The sequence below is a fragment of the Anser anser genome, assembly GCF_964211835.1.
Source record: "Anser anser genome assembly, chromosome: Z".
Lineage (NCBI taxonomy): Eukaryota > Metazoa > Chordata > Aves > Anseriformes > Anatidae > Anser > Anser anser.
The window spans coordinates 24,982,487-25,008,878 of NC_139723.1; the positions used below are offsets into that span (position 1 = coordinate 24,982,487).

The 26,392-nt window shown below is 39.3% G+C and overlaps 2 protein-coding genes across 2 annotated transcripts in view; one reads left to right on the forward strand and one right to left on the reverse strand.

The window, feature by feature from the left end:
- Window positions 1-25,331, reverse strand: part of ST8SIA4 (ST8 alpha-N-acetyl-neuraminide alpha-2,8-sialyltransferase 4) — a 58,314-nt gene extending 32,983 nt beyond the window's left edge. Inside the window, exons 1-3 of the mRNA XM_083817287.1 lie at window positions 24,818-25,331; window positions 20,205-20,336; window positions 10,083-10,340 (exon numbers count right to left, since the gene is read on the reverse strand). Of these exons, the coding sequence (XP_083673413.1) occupies window positions 10,083-10,340; window positions 20,205-20,336; window positions 24,818-24,930 (503 nt within the window). The 5' untranslated portion in view covers window positions 24,931-25,331. The remainder of the gene's footprint in view (window positions 1-10,082; window positions 10,341-20,204; window positions 20,337-24,817) is intronic.
- The window catches only part of LOC310889101 (uncharacterized protein), a 112,054-nt gene that overhangs the window by 53,613 nt on the left and 32,049 nt on the right, over window positions 1-26,392 (forward strand). The gene's annotated exons all lie outside the window — the stretch shown is intronic.

Genomic DNA, 26,392 nt, shown 5'->3' on the forward strand with positions numbered 1-26,392 from the left:
TGCATGAAGGAAAAGCCGAAAATGGACAGGTAAGCCCATTTCAATCTACATGAAGAAAAGCTACCAGTAATAATAGGTGTGATAGCATATAGCATTTTACCAACTTGAACACTCTTTGGACAGTTTTTTTTAAACATTGAATGTAAGTAAGTCTATGATGAAGACAGCATTCTGTACAATTGAAAGCCATGTAATCATGCTTTAACACGCATCATCAGCTGGAGTATGCCTTCTAACACCTATTACCTTTCATTAGTGTTCATTGGTCATCTTCTTGTTACCAATGGCTCACAGTCTTAAAGGAAACCATATCAGCCAATTAAAGTATAATTTATACAGGTTAGTCATTGCATTTTTGTAGAATACAGTATTTAAATATCATTTACAAATTAACTTTAGCCTGTGATAAAGTTTTTGTTGTTTGTTTGTTTGTTTTCTATTTTAGATTATCACTGCAACTGAGGATGTTTTGAAATTTAGCTTTTATTCCATTTTGAAATATTTTGTTTAAAAATAAAGATTCATCTTTTCATTCTCTCATGATGTCTCATATTCAAATCTTGTCTAATTTGCAGTAACTTTGTGTGGTTTTTTTTTTCTATGCTTGAGAAGAAGGTCTCATCAGGCCTTTGCTCGCCAAAGTCTTTTATCTCTGTTATATAAATATATATGCATCATGCAGGCAGCACTACTCCATAAGCAGCACTGGAGGCAGGTTGCAAAATGTAATTCAGAAACTAATTGTGATTTTAGTGGTGAGTTTGACCCAACCAAAACAAATCACTTCCAGAACATCTTCAGTGAATTCACCTATAGCTGATATCCACCAAATCACCAAATTTTCACAATTTAGCAAACTGTTAGGTTAAAGGATGCTAAGAAGTGATGTCAGATCTAGGTCTTTTGAAACATCTGCATGTTACTATATTCCAAGTACAGTGTTATTTTATTTGTTCTGCATTCTTTTCTGGCACTGTGAACTTTTTACTTAAGCTTAATCCTTTAGCATCTTCTAATGGCCAGATCTTCATCTGATACAAAAATAAGTCAGCAGGGTGATACTAACACCATCTCATGATCTAGCTGTGGATGATAATACTAATTCCTCAGAATATCATTTTTATTCTGTAATTGTGAAGTAAAGTGGTCCAGTCTTCTTCAGAAAGAAATGTTCTTAAGACTATAAAGCCTATATATGCTGAGGAGATAAAGCTGTTCAAGTTTCTGATGACATGGGCAGATGTAAGCTTTCTTAGCAAATGGATGTATGTTCTTCTGTTTTTTTAAATATCTGTTCCACAAACACTCTGCATGTATTACAGGCTGCTAAGAGTAATGTCTTTTAGAAAATGGTTGTTAGGGTACACACACACCCAAAACAAAACAAAATTTTTTACTAGCTTTGAAAATTGTTGCGAAAACATTAACACGTGAACCTTTAATCTAGAGTTCTCAAAAGTTTTGTGTTGCATAAAATCTAAAAATAATCAGACAGAAAACTTAAAATCAACCCATGAAATTCAACGAATTACTGTTGCTCTTTAAAATATCTCTTCTAAGGATGCACTGTTCACCATAGAAAGGATTCTTGCCCAGCAGGATTTTTTTTGAGAACAGTCAGTTATATGCAGATGACAACATCTATTACTTACAAACATGAGACAGAGCTTGACATTGCAAAACTCTCTCTTTGTTCAAATTTGAGAAGAACGTATGTACAAACATAACCTTGTTTAAAAAGCTGTGCATTATATTCAAAGTGTGCACAAATAACATAGACCATATGGTTCTAATACGATTCTTTATTTCTTTGGACAGCTCTTTTCTTACCTGTCAACAGAATTAGTGCCTAAATCTTTTTTTTTTTTTTTTTTCAGTTTAAAAGCATATGCAGTTTTAAAGCAGTGTTTCACTGTAACTTCAGCTAGAGCCTAAAAGAAATTATCAAACACAAGGTCTACCCGCCCTGCACATCATTACTGCTTCAACAGTGGTATGTTTAATATCAACTACTGTATTTTAGAAAGGTTTACAGCATAATGTATCTAGCAGCATAAATCCTTAATATGCTGTATATTCAGATTTTTCAGGTAGAATTTTAGAAAGCAATGAGCAAATGTACTCTATAACAATGGGGTTGTTTAAAAACTTTTTTTTTTCAAATCTTATGCACCATATTTTTCAAGCTTCAGTGTCTCACATTGAATACCTGATTGTAGTATTAAAGGCAGGTAAGACATTTTGTATTCAAAATGCTGAGCACCTCTTAGCATTTGATCTTTCAAAAATTCAGGTATACAAATATGTATTTGTAGTAGTACTGAAGTTTGAAATGATGTGGTAATAAAGTACATGTGAACTTTGTAAGGCTCTGTTTGCAAAGAAGTAACTAGCTGCTGTTACCCCACCAGTGCTGACATTGTTAATTTAGTAGAACACAAATACACGATAAGCTTTACAGTAATTTCTAGCTGTGTTAAGAAAATAAACACTACCATATCAGTTGTAGTTGACCAAGTTATAAGAATATTACTTTCATTAAGCCACTCCTCATTTTCTTAGAGTTTACTTCCTTCAATGAATAATTCTAGTGCTCATTAAATCAGAAGCATCAGAATTCAATATTTACTTCATATTTATCTACAGAGTTGGAAAATATTAGTTCCAGTAATTCTTCAGTAGGGAGTAAACAGAACTGTTACGTCAGACGTGTTTCCATATGTATTCAAGAGTTTGTGTAACTTTAACACTCACCCTAAACTGTTAGTACCAGATTATACGTATTTCCAGATGAGTGCTAGAAAATTTCATAGAAAGGAATGTTTCAGGGCTAATAACACCAGCTATTGTGTATTTGCTTGTACACCTGAGTATATGTTGATAGCTTTTGTTACCTGTTTCTGAGCTTTTATCTCTAATATACCTTTATGCTATACTATAGCTTCATACAATTGTGGCAATTTTTATTTAAGTTGCTAGTAGATATCAATAATCTCACACTGCCAATTCCCAGGACTCTTTCATAAAAAAAAAAAAATCCTATACGTAGACACGCATAAACATATACTTATTTTCTATTAAGTAAATTAAGAAGTTTATTAACTCAGCAACTTTGAAACTGGCATTGTATCCTGCTTATATTCTTTAATTCCAGCTCATTTGTGGTAAGGCACAGAACACCAAGTATGTCCACAAGAGTGATGAGTAGGTGAGGGGAGCTTTGCAGCACAGTTTTGCCATTAAGTGCCTGGGAATTTGTACAGAATAAATAAAACCTTTTTTTATTTTTATTAGTATTAAGTTGTCATTGCTATACCAAATCCAGCAGGAAGCATAAACAGAAGACTGTCATTTACTGAGTTTCCGCTTTCTCACATGCCGTGTTATTGACACTTTGAAACTACAACACTGCTTAAAATTTGACCCCAAAACACAATTTTCTGCAATATACCATTATTTTCCATGACATACATACCCTTTCATTCTAAAAATACTTCAGCGTTACCTTCACCTAAGCCAACCCAAGAAAGCGGACTACAGGTCACAGCTAAGCAGAACAAACTTATTGCAAAGTTACTCATACTGAGATCATAGGAACAGGTTGAAATTAATAGCCACATGTAGCACTGAAGACCTGATTTGGGCAATTACAAAAATAGCTGTAAACATGAGCATTGAGCACATCCATCACATTACACGATGGCTTGTAGAACTCCTTCTGAGCCCAAGCTGTTGACTGTTTACAGAGAAAATGATGAAATGCTGCTTGCCCCAGAAAAAGCAATTTTGCAAAATAATGGTTTTCTTGAGTTCCTTTTTTTTTTAATTGTTGTTATTTTGTTTTCCCATAAAATTAATTGTAAGTGTATTTTTTAAAATTAACAGGCTAATGGATAATATTATATACATATATACACACATACACACATATATATATAAACAGAAGCTCTAGCTACATCCTTTTTACCTTGCACTAAGATAATGACTAATTGCTCCCCTACTTCTTCTAAGCACTCTTTCTACAGAAGTGTTCAGACATTCGTCTAATGAGACAAAAGGAAAAGCCGAGAGAGGGATTTAGGACAAAACCTAAGTGGGAAATGTTCATAATGATAGAACACAAGGGAATGGCACAAAACTGCACCAGGGCACGTTCAGACTGGATATTAGGAAAAACTTCTTCACCATGAGATTGATCACAATGAGATTGCTTCCTAAGGTGGTGGTTGATGTGCCAAGCCTGTCAGTGTCAAGAGACATTTGGATAATGTATGAGCAAGTGTATATGGGTTTATTGAAGTAATTTCTTATTGCTGTTCCCTTACCCTTCTAAACTTAGATCCTTAAATCACCTCCTATATTACCTAATTAATAGTTAACTTCCTTTAAAAAAAAAATAAAAAATGTTGCTCCAAAGTTGGAATGTTAAATGCCTATGCACACTGCTTGAGCCATCATTGTGCAACTGCAGCCCAGAAGGCCAACTGCATCCTGGACTGCATCAACAGAGGAGTGGGGGCAGCAGGGGAGGGAGGTGATTGTCCCCCTCTGCTCTACCATTGTGAGGCCTCACTTGGAGTGCTGTGTCCAGGTCTGGGGCCCCCAGAATGAGAAAGATGTGGATCTATTAGAGTGGGTCCAGAGGAGGGCCACAGGGATGATCAGAGGGCTGGAGCACTTCTACTGTGAATACAAGCTGAGGGAGCTGGGGTTGTTCAGCCTGGAGAAGAGAAGGCTCTGGGGAGACCTTACAGCGACTTTCCAGAACCTAAACGGGGCCTACAGGAAAGCTGGGGAGGGAATCTTTGTCAGGGAGTGTAGTGATAAGACAAGGGGGACAGTTTTAAACTAAAAGAGGGGAGATTTAAATTTGATGTTAGGAGGAAATTCTTCACTCAGAGCGTGGTGAGGCACTAGAACAGGTTGCCCAAAGAAGCTGTGGATGCCTCATTCCTGAAGGTCTTCAAGGGCAGGTTGGATGGGGCTTTGAGCAACCTGGTCTGGTGGAAGATGTCCCTGCCCATGGCAGGGGATTGGAAGTGGATGATCTTTAAGGTCCCTTCCAACCCAAACCATTCTATGATTCTGTGATTGCAGAATGTATCCAGTACTGTGGTCCAACAGTGTAGGTAGCAACAGGTGCTATGTGCTGACAGAGCAAAGTGTCTGACTTCATAAGAATACATCTCTGCATTGGTGTTCTGCCTCCACAACAGGCTTCCTGGAGCAGCAGTAATGCACAACCTCTTCTAGCAGTAGAAGTCATCATGAGGTGAAGCCAAAAAGAGAAGTTATGGCCACAAGAAGTTAGGCCTACTCCAAGGTTCTCCTGAAGTGGAGGCTACTCGTGTCTATGAGAGGCCACTTAAATCACTGAGTAAGAACATTTGAAGGCCATATTTGTTTAGCACTTTGATGCTAAAGAAGGAAACGAGAGAGGGCAAAAAGGAGCTGACACATTTAAGAGCTGAAAACAGTCTAATGATACACTAATGACACATTCAAAGGATATTTTTCAGGGAAGAGTCATGTTCTGAAGTAAGTCTGTTTAACTGGCAACTTCTCTTTCAACAGATCTGCTTTCTTTGTGTATCTGACTCTGCTGGCACAATGGTAATGCTCCAAGTAAGGAATATTAAATAAATATTTGGATATAAAAGCTGTTACTTACGTGTAACAACAACAACAAAAAATTAGTTTCAGAATGTAACTAAATTAATACCATCACTCTTATGCTTCTGACAAATTTACAACTGCTTTTTCCTATCAATTTAAGGAAAAACACAGAAAAAAAGAAGGTACTACCACTCTTCAGTTACATATTAAGATTAGCAGAGATGTAGAGATATTTAAGCTATTCTCCTGAAATGAAAAACCACATATCGCAGTACAGTTAGCAGGTCTGTCTTTTTCTTCTTTTTCTTTCTCCATTTTTCTTCTTGAACAGAGCTGCTAACTGTGGCTGCTCACATCACAATTGCTCGCTCATAAAAAGAAGACATCAGTAAGGAAGTGGGACAGATTATCTTCCTCCGTGCACAGGATCAAACAATAAACATATTAGGAAGCAATTAAATACTAATATCTTCTCGTGGCTGTTCCTTGTCAAAGCAGCTCTACAGCAGTCAAGCAACTTCAGTCCACGTGTTAGATATTTCAGGTGTGTTCTCCACATAGGCTAACTAAAATGAAAAGGACTTTTCCAGAAGTAGTGTCATAATGAGCAAAGACACAGGATTCCACTACTTATTTACCATTTTTCTTTCTTAACTAAAAAAAACTCTGTAACTCTATTTCGTGTCTGCCTTTGAAAAGTTCCTGTCATGAACACCAAATTAAAAAAAAAAGAAAAAAAAAAAGGGAGGGAAGGAAAGTGGAGATGAGGGAAGGAGCAGGGAGAATATGTTTCCTCTGATCTTTGGCATCATTTGAATCAGAACCAAAAGCTGAACTGTATTTCTGAATTTATTATGCTACTTCTTGGCTGTTAGAAGTAGTTCCAATAATCTGAAAATTATTACTTGGCAATGTTCAGTATTATTGTTTTACGTCACATATCTAAAAAAATTTCCTTTTTCAGAAAGTTCTACTTAACTACTGCATTTCAAAATGTACCACTTACTATACTCTCATCTGTTAGACATCTGTTACTCTCATCACTTACTATACGCTCATCCGTTCTGTAATAGGTAACACAGATGGCAGAGCCCTGGCTTGAGAGTTCCGGCACTAGAAAGTGGAGACGATGGGAGAGTAAGTCTTATCTCATTTAAATCTCAGATAGAATGAGCACTATATATTTGACCAAACAGCTAAAGAAGAAGCTGCTGAAACAAGAAGCAGCTGAAAACAACACCATGTGAAAAACAGCTGCTGCAAAAGAACGGTGTCATTCATACATTTTGAGTGTAGTCAGGTTAATTATCTTATATTTTCATTCTAATTTACTTTATGGAGTCAGATTTTAGAATGCTTCAGAACTTTTTCTGGGTATAGTATCAACATGTATCAAAATAAAAAAAAAAAACAGTAAAAGGAAATAGTTATGAGAAACAGGAAAGTTTATAGTCATCGCCTTTTTTTTATTTTTTATTTATTTATTTTTTTTTTTACAGCAAAGAGTCTGTTTCCTATTTTAACTTGATGGTTCACATTTTCTACTGTCAAAACAAGCATGGCTTTACTAAACTTGTGGAACTAATCCATTTTATCCTGTCAGAAGACATGTCCCTAGACTCTTGATTTCTGATGCCATGAGAACAAAATAAAACGCTATGTGACCAAGTGACTAAAAAAAGGCCACTTTAAAATCTTCAGTAAATATAGCAAATCTGCTTATGTTGGCAAGATATTACCTCACTTGCAAAAATGACTTATTTATGCACTTTCAGAGATATCTAAAGAAGACTTGCATTGTTTTACTTGTCAAATGTTGGATTGCAAGCATGCTTATTATTTGCCTCTAGTTTAGATGTCTATTTTTAAATCTTCTTCTTGAAGTATTCTAATTATCTTGTGTCTTTGTTGGATCACTGTTCTTTGAGAAGCATTGTTAAACAGAAAGTTGGAATGTCTCAAAGAAAGATGGCCAGTTATTAGCACTTTGGATGACTTTCAAGACACTAATTTAAGCCTGATAGCATCTGGCAAAACGCTACGTACTGACTACCTTCTTTACTCTTGGAAAAGAATATATTCTCTGTCTTGATTATTTATTACTAACTTCTTCATATCATCTTTATAGAAACGTTAAAATTTAGGATATTGGGGTTTATTGTACCTTAATGCAACTACTGCTGGATGTCTACCATGTCCTTTTCAATATCACAGACCTTCAACATCATTTTAATCATGAAATCAATGGGATTATTCACGTTGGATCTAGCATTAGAGCTCCTGTTCTAAGAAGAAACTCTCTCTCAAACACATGTACTTCTGTTTCAGATTTCATTAGAGAAGAACATAAAATACTATCAAAATCATCTGGACTATATTTTTAAGCAAAATAGCATAGCATACTTTTCATCGCACTTAGGCATAATGTAGTCAGCATCATGAGGTTCTATATAAAGGTTGTTTATTGTTCTACACACCTGGCTGCACTCATGATTTTCTGTATATGTACACTAACTGTTTTTCAGAACAATGTCAGGTGGTGAGTAGAATAACTGCATTTTAATTCTAGAAAAATTAGCTGAAAGCAAAAAGAGCAACTGTGTGCCATGCTACAATTTAATACCAGAATCCTAACAGCCAAAGGTAAATGGTTATGAAGGGCACTGGTACTATTAGATCATTTGGTTTCATATGAAGCATACAATTTTTTTTTTTGAACAGAAGAGGAATACAGGAAACTATAACTTTGAAGGATGCTTTGCCTTTCCCTTCAAGTTGGAATACAAATACATTTCTTGCTATTTACTTTGAACAGTTGTCATATACCACCCAAATATACATAAATTATTATATAGATTAACCATGGCGGATTGATGAACTTTGTGATGTTCAAAGTATTATTTGTAAATCCAAAACCTTAACTGTATTAAAACTGTCTACAGACTGCAGTATCAAAGATGTGCTATTATCCTCAAGACTCACTACTTCTTATACTGATTGCTTTACCTACTCACACACCAAATGCTTTATCTTTCAAGTCTAAAACCGTGACCTGCAGCTGTAACTTTCTGATGTTCCTATTAAGTTTCGTTATTCATACACAGATCTTAGAGAATCTTACCTTTACACCATATGGTTTAAATTAATTAAAGTCTCCCAAGATATCACCACCTAGCTTCATGTCTAGTTAAACATGGGGAAGAATATGCATCTAACTTCAATGAAATTTAACTCTTGATTTAGGTAAAAGAACATCCTTGAATTGATACTGAATTGATACTTTCTGAATGGCATTCCTGAGTTTGCCTTCTCAAAGAAATTTTCCTCTACAAAATCAAGTGTGTTAACTTCTCTGAAGTTCTGTTAAATGAATTACATTTAACCTATAAGAAAGTACATAACCATGCCATAGGGTAAAAGCTATTCAAAAATGTAGTATATATTTGTGGATTCCTTCTGCAATAATGGTGCTAATTTGAAAGACCAGTTCTGGTACAAGCAAAAAAAAAATTAAAAAAATGAAAGAGTGGCTTGCTATTGTTTCAGTGGCCATTTGCTAGTATACTTTTCAAATCAAATACAACTTTCAAGTGAATAACCTATTTTGATTTAAGTAGTGAAAAATCTTTAATTTTTCTTTTCCATATCCTTTTGAGATATATATATATATATATTTATTATTTTTTTTGCTACCATCTTTCCTTCTTGTGAGAAGAAGTTGTTATCACAGGTTACTTTTCCATATTGTATTCTAATACTGCCCTTCCACCCTTCTCATAGCAAACCAATGGAAACTTTTGCTCTAAAATCAAGGGGAACTATCTTTTGCCTAACCTCCTCTAACTGAAACCAGTTACTCCTATTCATTTCTTATTTACATGTGAAGTCCACTGGTATTCCATTGTCCAAACTTCACAGATGAATGAACAAAAAGTGAAGCATATCTACATTTTTTGCCCAAACTTATTTCTAGAGCAACATAAAAAAACTTACACGTGTGGCTTCCAGTTACCTTAATGGCAGCTGTCTGGTCAGCATCAATACATAACACTGAAATTTTACCCAATGATGCACAGTGGTAATGTAGTAATTTACTAAACCATCTCAATTAGCTAAGAAATATATATATATTTTTTGATAAAGAGAACATTTTGCATTTATTTCACCATGGCTTCCATAAGAATGATTATTTTGTTTGTAATAAAAATCAAGCAGCAAAAATAAGTAGCATGAATCTCTCTCCTCTAGCCAAGTGTGCCTCTTGTTTTACTTTCACTGTAAAAATAATCCTTCTGTAAAAAATACAGGAATATATTCAAATTTGGGGAATCCCACAGTGAAGGATGCAGTTTCACATTAATTTCTGAGTACTTTCAGATAATGTGTATCTGAAGTTAAAGCATTTCTCCCAGATTTTGACCAAGAAACAGAGCAGGTTGCATCATCAAAAGCTGAAGAAAACTCACCTTATTACAAAGTCATGGCTATCAATCTCTTTTCCACACCCACTGTCCAGAAGGATGCCAGAATTTCCAACAACTGCACAGGTTTTAAATCGGCGATTCTTCATTGGGGAAACCTCAGGGAGAAGGCTGTGCAAATTCTGAGAAATATTTAGGGTGCGACGTCTGTCCAGTACATAATGGATTACATCTCCTGGCTTGAAGCTGCTTTTGACCACTGAGACATCTCTTTCAGCATCCAAGAATCGAAGTATACTCTTTCTGGGTTGACAAAAAAAAATGCACAGGTAAGACCCAGAATTCACTGTTAATCTAATAATAACAAAGACTGTACAGAGCATATAACACAATGCAGAAGGTAGCATCAGACAGACTAAGGTCACATCCCATATTCTAGAATGGAGTTAGAGAAAAGTTGTTCCAGAATTAAAATCTTGGTTACAACATCATGTGTAAATACTGCAGTGAAAAATTTCAATCCCTCCATAGAGATGAAAGCACTGGGAGACCAAGGGAAGATGACTTTAAAAATTAGGCAGTATATACTATTTTAATGTTTTACAAACCTTTGGAATATTCACCTATTTCCAAAAAGACTACAGCAGTTTGTTTTCATAGAAACATGACAGTTAAAAATATGATGTATTTATGATTTTGGAAATAAATGTTTCGCTGTAATCTCATGTCTCTCAAATCTGCTTGGTTCAGTAATGGCCCTGCTTTCTTATAGTTCATTATTACACCATAAGAGCAACACACTGAGTTTAACATAAACTTACTACTAATTAACTGAAGTTCAGCCAGAGTTATTCTAATTAACTGGAAGTAAGAACACCTACTGTCTTTTACACTGATTTAAGCAAAATCAGCTTAAAAACACGCTGCAAATTAAACTACTGCAGCTCAACGTCTAGTCACGCTGTTACCTGAACTCACAGAAACACTTCTTGGGAACTCAATCATTGCTTTAAATCAGTTTAGCTTGATCCTCTAGCTTGCTTCTCTGCCATTAAATGTTTAAACTATTAACAGGGTTCATACACACATGATCAAGATAACAGGGTTTAACAAGCTACCAGAGATCAAGTGGCACTATAATTAAGCATTTGTATAGTCCCAGTGCACAGCAAACAGGTGAAGTTTGCATACTTAAATGTCAGCTGAGGAAGTTAAATCCTGGTAATTTGTACCTGCTTATGGGGTGGTAAAAGCTGAAGCACTTTAAGTACACCAGTTCAAAAAGACTCTCTTAATGACTGCAGCTACTTACAGACTGATACCTGCACTGGCAGTCTCCTGCAGGCTGCAGTACCTGTCTATCCCTAGGATAAAATTCTGTGAAAGACCCCAGGCCAGAGCTGCAGGAGCCACTGTTAGCTCAGGATTGCAAATGAGCACAGCCTGATGCACTTGTGCCCACCTCTGCTCTGCAAAGCATGAACGTTTGTGAGCAGGCATGAGCATCACACCTATCTTAAGCGCACACTTAAGTCCACTACACATATGGAACAGACAGGTCATGTTGAACTCAGGCAGGGTATCACCATGTGTTAATACAAATAGAAATTTTTGTCTCTGCAACACTAGCAAGACAAGAAAAAGAGCAGTAACTTTACACTTTCCCCTGCTGTCAGCAGGTAAAATGGGATTTAGAATAGAAAATCTGTTGAGTAACACAATGCTATTTTTACGTAATCAATTTTTAGAGCAGAACTTCCTTAGAGCAGATCAAAACAGGAAAAGATAACTAGAGATGCCACTCCAGCAGTTGCAACACCCACTGAGAGACAAAGGGGAAATAATCTCACGTGAAAAGGGATGAACTATAGGTACACACCATGCCCACCAGCCAGCTCTTGTGTCACTGCCTTAAGAGGGAAGAGTAAGTCTAACCCTTGCAGTTCCACAAAGCACTCACTCTGGAATTGACCTTAAAAGCCACAGGGGAAGTGAAACACGATAAAAATATATTTTTTTAAGTGTTTCCTCTCACTTCCTACATGAGGACAAGGGGGAAAAAAAAATGGCCTGAGCTGTCTTTTACAGCTGTCATGTATGAATGAAGCAGCATCAGAGCAAAGACAGATTTCACTGAAGCATACAATGGACTCAGAATAATGGAGAAGGGTGGAGAATATTAAAATCGCGAGTACCAAAAACTTTTAGCAAACAGTGTAAAAGGCCAGGCAAGGTATTCTGTAAAGCAATATAACGACTTCATTTCAGCCTGTAAGTGTAATGGACTTAAAATCCCCATGGGTTTGATAAGTTCATTTTGTGGGTACTCTGCAACAGATATAGAAATGACTACAAAATGAAAAAAAAAAAGTAAGAAAGAATGACTTGCCCGATCTAAGAGTATTGTAAGTGATTAGAATTATTAATTAGCACTCATTAAACAGGGCTGCAATTTCCAAAATGTCTAATGAATTTCTTTTTCAGTAAGATTTTGAGGTGGGCAAAAGTCACTGAATCTCAGTATCGTCTCCTATATTTTTAACCTGAAGTTGTCATTAGCACATTCAATTGAGTGCACAGATTTTATAGTGTACATAAGAAACAGTGTCACTAAGAGATGTGTAACAATGCTAGCATTAAAATTTGTAATTACCTGGCTGTATCCAAGTATCTTTTAATACTAAAAGAAATATGATTATAAATGCAGATGTTCGTGTTATTGTTTTTAAGTTCCTCTGTGCTACTGACTCATCTGTACCATGGAGATAGCAGTACTTCCCGTTTTCACATAAATGTTGAGAGAAAAAAATAAACTAAGAGATATAATAAAACGTAAAAGTATGAAACATACATGGGTGTTTCAATCAGTCTTTCTTATGGTTAATAATAAAAACATGTTTAAACATCTATTCTGTTCCAGGGCACAGAGCCCTGAAAATAGCACAACAAGGTTATTCTGATTAAATGGATATAACAAAATAACTCAAAATAAGTGCTAATTTACATCCTGCTGCGCATAAAATTCAAAAGCAAGCTCAATTAGAGAAAGGAAAAAAACAGCATGATTTTTAGTGAACCTTGAAGAGAAAGTGTTAAATAGATGGAGTCTCTGCAACCTTAAGCTAGAATGTGTAAAGAAACTGTTTTATCCGAGGTAGCCTTGAAGTTTTATTTTGATGAATAAAACAATACCTGGGGCATGGCCTGAGCCCTTTGTGGGCAAGTGAGGCAGATGTGGCTCATGCTTATCTGGAGCCCAGCAGCTGTTTGCAACATGTTTACATGACTCACAGAAACATAGTGTCACAACCTGTGGTTGGCCTGGGATTTTTCTTTCATGACCAAAACCAGATGTTCATAATATTTAAATACCGAATACAACTCCTGGTTATCCAATAAAGTACATGTTAACAGCATTTTCATCAAATAGCTTTCCAAACAATATAAAGTGTATTATTCTGGGTCAAAGTGGTGATATTATTCTACCTACATGCATTTTTCTAGTTTGATTTTGTATTCTTTGAACTACACGAGGCAATGGCTGCCTCACGTTCATTTGCCTCCAAACTGCGTGGTTAACAGAAAAAGGAAAAAAAAAAAAGAATCACTGAAACATTTAGCTTCTAGGATTGCAAATAAATTTCCTAGCAGTTTTCAAGAGCAATGACATACAACCTCTCAGTACAAGCCAGAATAGGCCACAACTCTGTCTCCACTTTTCCTGGGAAAATCCTTCCTTCTGTACAAGGCAGTTCCGGAATGCCTTGATGCTGGAGCACTAGGGCTTGTCTGGCCAGGAGCTCCAGCCATTTGGGGAAGCCCCTGACCAGCAACCTCAGCATCCAGGAAGCCAGGCTAGCTCACTACCCACCACATTATGGAAACAGAGTAGAACTAACAACTACCTAGTCCACACCCTGCCCTGCTGAAGATACACATTTATCAACATCAGGCCGGCCCATGTTTACCTAACATATTCCTAACAGCCTCTCCAGTGGTGGAGACTCAGCAAACTCTCCATGGTACCTATTTCACAGCTTCCCTATCCTTATCGGAGCACAATATTCCTAGTGCTTTCTTGCAACAACTGCAGCTGTTCTTTTTCCTTTCACTTTGTACATGACAGATGATTTCTCATTACTATTGGTAACAGCCTTCATTTAACTGAGGCTTGGAAGCCACCTAACTTAAAAAACAAAACAAAACAAAACAACAACAAAAAAAAAAACCACTTCTTTTCAAGGACAGGTATTTGTTTTAGGTCTTTGACCCTTCTCATTGCTGTCCTGCAGGCTTTCTCCAACTGATTTACTCAGGCCTTTTAAACAACTTGGTTTTCCAAAGATTCTACTCTAACCCTTGCAAGTCCTGATGTTGCTTCACATTCCCCAGATGGAGGGCAGAAGGTGACTCTCAGCCATTGATATCACCGAGAACTATGACCTAAGTAAAATATACTTTTTTTCCAATGAAACGCTGCTTCCCTTGAACACGTTTTCTTAGAACTCCCTTTCAGTTAGGCTAAAGAGAATTACACAAGCCTCCTTGGCCAGAACATACTTAGGAGCACTCGCAGACCCCCTGTCGCCTCAGGAGGCAAACAGGAGCTGCAGCAATCTACAAGGGCAGGCTGTGGCTTTGTGTTACCGCAGAGTTCTTTCTTGTTTTGTTGTTTTTATTCAAGAACACTAAAAATAATCCTGTCCCAAAGGAGCAGTGCTCTCCAACTCTCTGCTTGCCTTCAGCACTGAAAATGAAACGGATACATAAAGCCAAACTGTATTTGTAAAAGGAAAAAATGAATAGTTCAGTTTGATTAATTATCTTTCCTCTCCCGGACATCCTTTTTATGCTCTCTCAATGCATACTGATCACAATGAGTCCCCTAACAAACTAAGAACAGTTAGGAGTTTTAACCAGCTTTAACAGTGCAGCTCTGATTCTTGAATATGCTCTTCATGCAACTGCATGGAAGATTTTTCACATGCTAACTAAACAAATTACATATATCCAAATGATTTTATTTGCTTTATAAGGCAACTAACCATAAATAATTATTTCAATTTCTAAATATTGTTTTGATCATTTTGATAGTAGCTAAACAGTCTGTTAAAGTGCTGATTTCATATCTCTCTTAAACTGAACCTAGGCTTTTCAAGTTTTAGATTTTTTGGGTTCTTTTGATTTCATTTTATTTTATTTATTTATTTATTTTGGTACAAGAAAACATACAAAATCCTCAGGACATTCCCATGTCCCACTGAAGTCACTGCAGACTTTTCCTTCCATTTAACTTTGAAAATTTTCAAAGGTTTGGGTTTGTTAAAAAACATGCATAACTGCAAGTAACCAGGGAAATGTTCTTGGCAATCACCAGCCCCTGGAGGACCACACCACCAGAAGTGCTGTATTATGGGCAGTTGCTGTCTGACTCCATCTCAGTTCCTCATGCCCTTTAGGGTACCCAGGCTCTCCCTTGACCAGAAAGGTCACTTCTGTAGCTGAAGCATGTACTAATCAAGCTACAAATCTTCAGTGATTTCCAGCGAAAAGAAAAGTGGTCTCTTAAACACAGCATGACACTACTGCTGCTTACCATATGAAGACCAGCTATATGTCAGCTTTTAATGAGTCAAAGGGAGCTGGAGTCAGAAGAAAGGAGTCGATGGAGTTAACCACCCCAACTGACAGAAAACACTGAATTTTCAGTTGACGTAAGAAACTGAGGAGGAAAAAACTTTAAGGTTTATTGTGACTAAACCAGACTGGAAAGCCCCAGTTTGCACATCTTAGAGATGCAGAGGATCTGAAGGAAACAGCACAGCTGGCCCTAAAATGTTCATCCAAATGCTTCAAGCAATTTCACTGCTCCATTGCCAGTTCAGTCTTTACTGCTTGCACTTCAGCAACTTAACATTGCTGTTTCCTATTCACTTGAAAGATAAACAATGATAATAATCAAAACCCTTCTAAAGGGGAAGTCACATGTGCTTTTTCTTGTGTTTTTTGTTTGTTTGCTTTTTTTTTTTTTTAAGTTACACTGTTTGCATCTTACAAGTTCTCACACATTTCTGACAGGAAATTTCCACTCATCGAGTTCTCTCTCACATTGCAAAGCAATGAATACACCCTAAGCATCGGTTTTTCATTTTGCTTTCCTGCAATTCAAAATATCTATCTGTTCCTTCCAACACAAACATATTCCCACATTTAATCAAAAATAAGTGGAAGAAAGTTGAGCACTGAAACCTCAAACTGTAGTTCAGTTCACAAAGCTCACAGATGTGCTAGCATCAGTCCTGTTTGGTAGGCTTCCTGAGGTGGATTCTTACAGTCTCAGACACATCTCTCCCCTTTGAAAGCACAACCCCTAATGCCACAGAAATTTCCCAATTTCTGTAAAAGGAAAACCTTCACATTGCTACAGAAAGTAGGAAGGACTTAAGACATAAAATCTTGCAGAAGGTGGGTTCTCTCTCTTCCACATGCCTGAAATCATTCTGACGGAAAGGAGGCAGAGCAAGCAGTCTTTTTCCCATAGGCACAGGAATTACTAATTATTTTTCAAAAAGGTTGTCAGCAGTCAGAAGGTAACATCAGGTGGAAAAATCACTCTCCCACTAGAGCAATCATGACTGGCAAAGCAGCAACTTTGCTACAGTCTCTAGTAATTAATGATACCCACCATTCCCATCTCAATCACAGAAAGCCTAGCATTTTCTTCTAATGCTTGGTTAGCATCTCCAAAAATGGGCTGCTGCCTTCCCAAAACAGCTGCTACACTCCCCAGTCTCTTCTGGCTGCAAAGTCCCAGAAACATCCTGAGGCATTAGAAACTCAGGGGAGCCTTGTCATGCTCCCGTAGGTGATAAAAGAAGCTTTTTCACTCACTGACTCTCACTGCGTCTGACCTGGACAAGAATTCATAGGATCTTTGCTGTTGACAGAAACTGGTCACTAACCTGAGCAAAAAACAGAGCCCATGGTCAACAGGGAAAACACCACAGAATAATAACAGTCTAACATTCCCGCTAGCAGACAACTATGTCCAGACATACCATTAAGGAACGGTCCTTGCACAAAGCAAAACTCACTAACAAATATTTTCCATGTTTTAAAATAGTTGTTGTGGGTGTCAAGCTGATATAAGACATAAAGTGGCTGCAATCTACGGATGATTACAAGTTTTATGAAATGTCTTTAGGTTACATACTAACAGTTTCACAAATTATGTCTCCACTGCTAAGAAGTGATAACTCTTTGTACGTTATTCAAAAGATGCTAGCTTTTTTTTAAAAAAAAAAGTTTCTCTCCTACCATTACTTGCTGAGGTGAACCTCACACCACAAGACTATCACTGCTCACATTAACAGTTGCTATAATAGAATGTGAATCATCTTCATGGTCTACACAGTGCACGCAACGTACTTGGGAGGGCAGAACAGTTAGCTGAACCGTGAGAGCACTCTAGGAGATTGCTAGCTACATTTGAAGTTAGTTCTGATAGGCCTGTAAGTATAAAAATATTTACAGCTAAGATGTTTCTCACTGCTGAGACAGGGAAGAAAGGTATATAGCAAATCTCCTGTTAAAGTGAAAGAAGAATGAACATTGTTTAGTCAGCATCTAGAATGGAACATATTTCACAAGGAAGGGGTTCCTCAAGTGAAATCACACCAAAAGTTCCCTCCCTCACAGATGAATACCATAACTGAATATGCTACATAAGTTAGCAAAGAAAACAGGACTGGTTGGTAGCCCTGATTCCATTCATATACTGTATTCCAAATTTTGTCCCTAACTCACATTAATCTAAAATCTTTTACTGGCTCAGTGGAAACACAGGCTCTCTGCCCCATTAATGATGATCATTATTTCATCTCAAAATGAGACTAGCAGCGTCTCTAAATAACTAAAGCTTTATGCTCTCTTGTTACAGAGAAAGTCTTTAAACTGATGGGACCTTTGCTGCTTAAACCAATGTTCAGGATATATGTTTTTCTTCTCTGAACTACTGAGACAAAAAGCGTCCTTCACTGTACCATTTTTTAAAAACACCATGTAATCACATCATAGGCTTCTTCACAATACATTAATTATTTATAAAACAAAAGAATTTTCCCACCCTCCAACAGGAAGGAAAAAAGTATTGATTTTGAAACTCATGTTTTTGGTAGACTGAGATGATATTCATGTAGGTACAGGCTTAAAAAAATAAAAATAAAATAAAATAAAATAAAATCTAAGTTGCTCTCCACTGTTTTGCCCCTTTGTCTGAGTAATATATTTTGCTTCCAAAACAGGTGAAAAATGAGCATAACCAAAGCTTCATTTTCTCTCTTAATGTTAATCCATAATCTGTTGTATTATTTTTACTTGTTTGTTTGCCTTGAGCAGCAAGGTGTATTTGTTTTAAATGGTTCTGAAATAAGATACTTTTAAAAAAAAAAAAAGAAAAAAGGAATGACTGAGAAGAATTATTACCTGTTTCTACTTACAGTCTCTCAGTGGATTCCAGATCAGTTTACTTCAAAAGTAAACCAGTGTGCTATTTTCCTCTAATTGTCAAAACTATAACATATGATTTGAAACTTCAACAGTGTTCTTCTGAAGTTCTCTCTATTTCTCCAACTTAAACTGTCAGTTACATGCATATAATTTTTAAATATTGTTATTGGTATATGAAATGTGCATATCTTTCCCAGGCTACCTTTGGAACAGAACTTAACCGTTACGTCATGACCAATACAGGTTACACCAACCAGACGTTCTTGGGAAAAACTCCTGAGGCCTGGGAGTGCACTTCAGCTGCATTTTAGGGTGACTGCCAGGAACCCCACCAGTAGGAACCCCAAGTGCCTGGGAAGCAGTGGGGTGTCCAAGGGTCCCGTAGTCCAGGGGATAGACACCACAGGGCACCACGGAGCTCTTGACAGACAGCTGAGGCACAGCTACAGGCTCCAGAGTACCAAGAGGAGCAAAATTCAGTGCCTATTCACCTTTCTTTTTTCATACCTGACGCTGTTCCTCTGCTGTCACAGTGGGGATGCACTTCTTCCATCATAGCACAAGACTTTCAGAATGGGGTGACAAGTATTCCACTTGCTCTTTTTACTACCCCTTTGCACATTAGTAATTTCTGTGCTAACCATATGTTCTACCTGTTTTAGAATTAGAACATAAATGGTAGTCATAAAAAAACCAAAAACTTCAAGTTCTTCATTCAGAGAAGCCCTGCTTTTGTAAATGGAAACACTGCCTGCTTAAGGGTTTGGCTAAGATGTCATTAATTAAAAAAAAAAAAAAGTAGAAAGAGAAAAGACAGAAACTACTTCTTAATTAGATCAAATTCCTATTCAGCATCTTAATATTCCAAAAATCAAGTCTACTCTGCTAACCAATTGGAAATAAAAATGCCTCTTTTCTATCACATCTCACTCCCAGCCCTTCACACTGCTGACCCCTGCCCCACACACTTCTCCCACTGGCCACCTTACTGATCAAGACAAGGAAGGTATGATGACAACACTAGGAGGCTTCTGTTTTCTCTCCCCTCAGGCCCCAACATGGATAGACCCACTCTATTATGACGCATCAGAACTACCACTCTAATTCTTCTGCTGTGTTCCTACCCTCAGCATAAGCCAAAGGCTCTTTCTCGCCTCTTTGACTCCAAGAAAAAGAAAAGTGCATGAGATGTTGGTGTTGCCAGTGTCTGACCTTGTGACTTAGACCAGCTGCACATGGGGCTGAATTCACAGCACCTGATGTCCGAGCTCTTGACTCCTACATCTAAGTCATCTACCTAAGCTCTCCTTCAGGGAAGAAAAATAGGTACTTTCAGACCACTCCCATCTGCCCTATTTTAGGCCTTTAGAATGAGAGAAAATCACGTCCTAAAAGTGCCAGTTTCTCACCACTAACTGCAAAAGAGTTCTACACAGCACACGTAATGTAGACACTGCCCTCAAGGTCTGACTGACGCAGCCAGATGCTGGCTTTACTTTGGAGTCCACTGTCATCTAGTTGCATTTAACATTGCACCCTAAGTAAGTACAGTTATAAAACATCCACCTCCAACAGTAAATCAAATGACTGTTTTCTAGACCACACAAATTATAGGCAACAGTAATACAAAATGAGCTGTGTGTTATTTAAAAAACTTACCTTATCTCCAGTACCAAAGAAGAATTGATTTTCCAACCTTCTACAGAATGCTGGAAGATAGCAGAGCCACCCTTTCCGATTATCTTATCAGAGCTATTGATCATTGATCTACTCAAACTCAGCTCACCATCTCTGCAATGCAATACAGATAAAACACAGTTACATTAAGATTAACTTTGGTTTTAAGTAAGTTACTTCACAACCACCAGTGATATTTTCATTTATGCACAACAAAAAGAAGCAATTATCTCCCCTTCTTGCATATTCTGCTTGCTAGAGCAAATAAGCTGTACCTACAAGAAATCTATGGGACATCTTTAACTAATATTTGTATATGCAATTTAAGAGCTTTAATATGATTTTATTTGTAAAAAAACAGACCTGAAGAAAAAAAAAACAAAAACAATGCATAAGCTCCAAATTGTGAAACTGGACTGAATTTCAGCATGTATGCAGGGCAGATTCTGCACTTCTGCATTCCAAATTTCCAGTGTTAAACTAAGAATTAAGTGTTAACTTTCAATCCTTCCCCCAGCAATCGGTCGTGTTATATACAACAATTGCCAAGTAGTCTCCCTTTCCCTTCTGTTGATACTAACAGACTTTAATGCATGGGATTCTGGAGTTTAACGACATAAAACCCACAAAATTACCCTATGATGCCATGAAACTTTTGAATGCACATACCCAAACAACCTCAATTGTCTTAATCTTCTCTTCACCAATCTCATTATACTCGTAAATTTTGCTAGTTACTTTAAAAAATAAAAAATGTAGCAAGCTGCGGCTGATGACCACTGAACATCTGATGGAGTAGCAAAAATGTTACCAGTTACAAGATATTCAGCAACAGGGTCACAGGGATGTAACAGAGACTCTAAAACACCACACGACATAAGTTCTAAAATTTCTTTTTATCTCCATATATTTTCATTATCTTCCACACTGTTTCCATTTAGGCAACATTTAGCTGAGTTCAAAAACAGCTATTATGTATAGTTATATAAAATGTTTTGTATATAAACATATCAAATACACTAGATGTAACATTCTACCATGTACAATGTCTTGTATTTGAGAAGGACTATGTATCTCAATAATATACAGAAATCTCTTTATCTGTTAAATAAGCAGTGTCTCAAATACCATCAATAATAAAAACTTCACTTTGCTTGCAAATAGAACTTCTGACCACCAACCATTCAATAATAAAATGTAAGATAAAAGACATGAGACTGTAAGTCATCTATGGAATTGCTGTTTTCATGTGGCCTTAAGTTCATAAACCAATTGGATCCTGGGCCTTAATGGGAGCTGCAGCTACATTACTACAGCACATATCTGTACTAAGTATTAGTATTTAGCAAATTATATAGGAGACCAAACCTGAACTATCCTTCAGTGGGACATTAATTAAGCTAACTTGGCAAAACTTGTAACAGGTGGTCGTTTGTAAAAACTATGACTGCAAAAGCCCCTGTAACTAATAAACCAGTATTTTACACTTCATCAAAAACAGCCCAGCATCACTTGCAGTACTCTCCCTCCCTCATCCCCACTATGCCAACAAGCTGCAGCACTGACACTGCGCTGACTCATAGGTAAGAGTGCCACCTACCGAAAAAACTACCACTATAAGCAATTCTGTACGTACAAAATGTGTATGTAAATTTCCTAATCACACTAACTTAATGGATGGGAGAATGATGCTGAATGCTCTAAATTCAATAATCAGAATGTAAGTAGTATTATTATTGTTGTTGTTGTTGCTATCCTTTATTTTTCTGTTCATTAAAATTTTCCATAATGGCTGTGGATATATTTTCCTGCAGTAAGATAAAATGTTTACACCTAGAGAAAAATTACCAAAATACATCCTGGTAAAGTGCACGGTCTGGAAGTATTTCAGAGATGTCTCCTGTTTATGTTGCCTTAAACCTTATCCAGTAGACACTTTAACAGAGATGTAGGTGACACAACGTAACAATAAATTATGCAGACAACACCTGAAGTACCACAGCATCTGAAATGTGGTTGTTTTCTGTACTCACAATAACATGTGCAGCGAGCTATACATGTATGGTACGGTAACACAATGTTGAATTATGTTCTCATGAGCCAAAATAAGGTCCTAGGCACTTTATGTTAAAGTTTTAGTATGAATACAAACATGTTCACTAACATGCTTTCCTCCTTTTTACTTATTAGTAGTTTCATTTAATTTTCAATTAAAATAATATTAAATAGACTAATGCATAAAAAGCTCAATTTACTCCAGAAAATTCTTCACTGTATAAAAAGTTGTACAATAAATTTGGGATTCTTTTTGTCTTCCAGAATCACGGCAAATCCTCTCTGGTGAATCTTAATGAAACAACTGCTGTAGAATGATGGCAACTTCTGGCAGACGGTGTCAACCCTGACTTTGAATTACCTTGCTTTGGTGATCAATCAGACCAATACAATAAGACCCTCTCTTCTCCTGAATACAGCTCATTAAATATAAATAACTGATTTAAAGTTTTAAAAGCTTATTCCGTATCAGAATAAGTTAACATGGTTTAAAAAACGCTGCTTCCATATAATGCGTTTCATTACTTGTGTAACCTTTAAAAGGGCATTACTGACTAGTTGAAGCATGGCACGCTCTTGCAATTATTGTCCTTGCAATTTTTTCTGTGAAAACACTGCTGATTTAAGGTGTATCACTGTATACTCAGGAATCACACAATACATTTTAGAACACCTGGAATTTACCTGCGGTGTCACGAATAACCCAAAAATGGGACACCTTGAGCCTTCAGAGTTCTGTGCTACTGGTACTTCTGGAAGTAAAACATCCCATGGAAAATATCTCATTGTTTTCCCATGTGGCCAGTCAAAAATAACCAAGCATTCCAGTGAGCCCTTCCTTCGGAAGAAAGGCAAGCATAACATTGACAGCGGTGGCAGATGGTAGCAGTACACTTGCCGTTAGTTTTCTGCCTCCTAATGGTAAGGGATGGCCCAATGGGCTGGGAAAAGAGACCATACTGCAACATCCTCAGCCAAAGCGAGCAGCCCCGTTCTGCACAAGTCTTACCAAAGTAGGCATAACGCTAAATGTCTGGGCACAAGTACATTACGGCTCTATCTTAAAGTGCTGTTAAACACATACATACCTATGACTAAATACACCTATTTTCTTTAATATTAAGGCAGCAGCTCCCTTTAGTACCTTTTAAATCACATCAAATTAAATGTAGCATAAGATGTAGGGGTCTTTTTATGCAAATATGCATGGATTCTACTTAGTGACTAATTTCTGAATCATTTTAGCAACTACCTCTAGTTTGACATGAAGGAGTAGGTACTAAGAAACATGGGTTAATGCTGATTCTCTCTCACAGATACATTCTGTCACGTATTTTTGTGCACCTACAAACCAAACATTTTACACGTTTGTACATCTTGCAAGTATGTGGATACCACAGTACCGCAGAAGAAACTGGGCTTCCACCCAAGCTGAAGAACAGGGAAAGTTACCAGCAAGTTATGAAAACCTTTAACACCAAGGGAAGCAAGCACCACATCAATAATTGTACACACAGAGAGGCACAACCAACCCGCTGCTCTGGGAGGCACTGGGCCATTGTCCCCCAGATGGGTCCAGCTGTGCCCACGCCCCCCTCCCACACCGCTGTGCCTGCACAAGGAGCAGGGAAGACGGACACACCTTCTGCTTTTATTTCTGAGGGCCGTGGTGGCAAAGCGGTGGTGGGGGGGTGGGGATAAGGAGGCTGGGGTTGTCCCAGCTTCTTCTCCTGGGCATTTACAACCTCTTTATTCCTCCTCCTCAAATTAAGGCAAGGGCTTACGCCAAAGGACAAAAACCCGCGGTGAATGCATCTCCCCGCAGCACATTTGCACAAGCAAATGCAAAGCGTTAGACCCCTCCCCGCCTTTGCCAGTTTCACTATGCCGCCACAGAATTTATGCATGCTTTCTACGAAAACAAAAAAAAAAACACATCTCCCAAAGAAGAAACACCCTTGGCTGAAAATCCAACTTCTTCACAGGATAGCTGTAAGTTGGGAGAAAAGGGAGTAAACATGCACGTACGCAGACGCGATGAGGAACAAAGAAACAGAAAGCTGAGGTGCAAACAGAAAACGGCAAGGGACTTTTTGCCTTTTCAGCCGAAGACGAGCAGGAGGCGGGGCGGGGGGGGGGGGGGGGGGGGGGGGGACGGACAAGACCGAGGGTCTCGGCGTGGGCGCGGGGCTTCCAGTCGGGGGTCCCAGGAGCCGAGGGGATGCCCCCAGGAGCGCCGAAGTTACGCGCGGCTCCCAGGCAAACTTCAGGGAGGGAGGCGCTCGCCTCGGGAGGGCTCCAAGGGGCTGCAAACGGGACCCGGCGGCCGCAGCCCCCCGGCCCCCACCACCACCACCTCCCCTCCCGGCCCTCGGGGAGCAGCCGCGGCCAGGTGAGCATCCTCCGGGCCGCCCCCCGGCCACCTCGCCCCCGGCCTAGCGGCGGCAGCACCGCGAGGCTGCGGGGGGGCGGCCGGGGGGCGCCGGGGGAGGACCCGAGGCAGCGACACCGCCCCGCCGCCCCTCGGGGACCGCATTTACCCGGCGAGCGGTGTCTCCTGGCGCTCCTCGGTCCGCGCTATTTCTTTCGTCTTGTAGAAGATGAGGAGGAGACTTATGGTGCACACAGTCCACCTCTTCCTGACTGAACGCATGTCTTCTGCGAAGCGCGGTCCCCCTCCCCCTTTTTCCTTTGTTTGTCAGGGGTGTGCGGAAAACAACTCCACGCGCGGCACAATTTGACAAAAAGACTGTAATATTTTTTTTTTTCAGAAAAATTAAAAAAAAGATTTTTTTTTTTAAAAAAAAGAGACAAAAAGCAGGCGGGATCAGACGCCAGGGGTTGTTTGGCGTTTAGTTTATCTTTTCTTTCCCCCTTCCCTCCCTTGCCCGCCAGCCGGGCTGGCAGGCGGCGGCTCGCTCCCCTCGGCCCGGTGGGGACAAGTCCGTGTGCCGCCGCTCCGCTCTCCGCTGCTCCTCCTCCTCGCTCGGCTCCTGCTCCGCTGCGGCCCCGCTACGATCGCGGCGGCTGCCCGGGGGCGACGCTGGCGCCTCCCTCCCCGCGGCGGGGCGGTGGCGGCGGGCGGAGCGCGGCCAATGGGCGCCGCACGGAGGCGGGCACCCAGCGCCGCCGGCGGGATACAGCCGGGGGGCACTCACACCATGGATCCTACACCTCAGAGCCCACACCCAGGACCCCAGACCCCAGACTCAGACCCTGGACCCCGGCTCCCGGAGGTGCCGCCGCGGGGTGGGGACCTGGGGGGGTCTCGGCTCACGGGGAACACCCCTCGGGACCGGGCCGGCTGCCCGCCACCCCCCCCCCCCCCCGTAGCTCCCCTGTATTTGGGGAGGGGGCGACTTTCCGCCCTGGAGCGCGTTGCACCCCGTCCGCCGATGTGTTTCGGAAAGTTTCCGCACAACGCCGCCGCCGCCCGCGATGCAATCGCAAAGAAACTGCACGCTTCCTTTTCTCCTGAGGATGGGGGTTTTGTGTTCTGCTGCTGGTTTGCTGTGGGTTTCTTTTTGTTTTTCCTTCTTTTTACCCCTCTCCCCCGATGCACGCGGGAGGTTTTTCCTAGCCTCGCAGCACCGGAGCAGACTGCGGCAGGGGCAGGAGGCGACGGGAGGCGAGCGGCAGCGCCCGTGGAGGCTCGTCCCGGAGCCTGGCCCCCCGCGACCCGGCGACCCTTTTCATCCATCGTACACATTGTCGTGACTTGCCAACTTCTGCTGGGACGATTTCCCTGAAAGTCACCTCCTCAAAAAAAAAAAAAAAAAAAAAAAAAAAAAAAGCGCACTTTAAAATGCATAATGCAACATGAAAGAGAAATCGTGAGCTATATCCACTTTTCTCAGTATCATTTCGCCCTTTTCAAAGTGACTGGGCTGTCCTGCACCATCCTTATTCGGTGTGACAGGGATCTGCCTACAGCCCTTAAGTCTGCATTTACGGAGCAAGCTTCAATACCAACATCACTCTTCTCCCACGGGGATCCAGGAAGGTTTTGTGACAAATCTAGTGTGACCCTTCTCTTAACTTAAGGGAGCTACCCACGTGTGGGATGACAGAACCTTCCTTGTGTCTATTTAGTCTGATATGCTGTCTCCAGAACT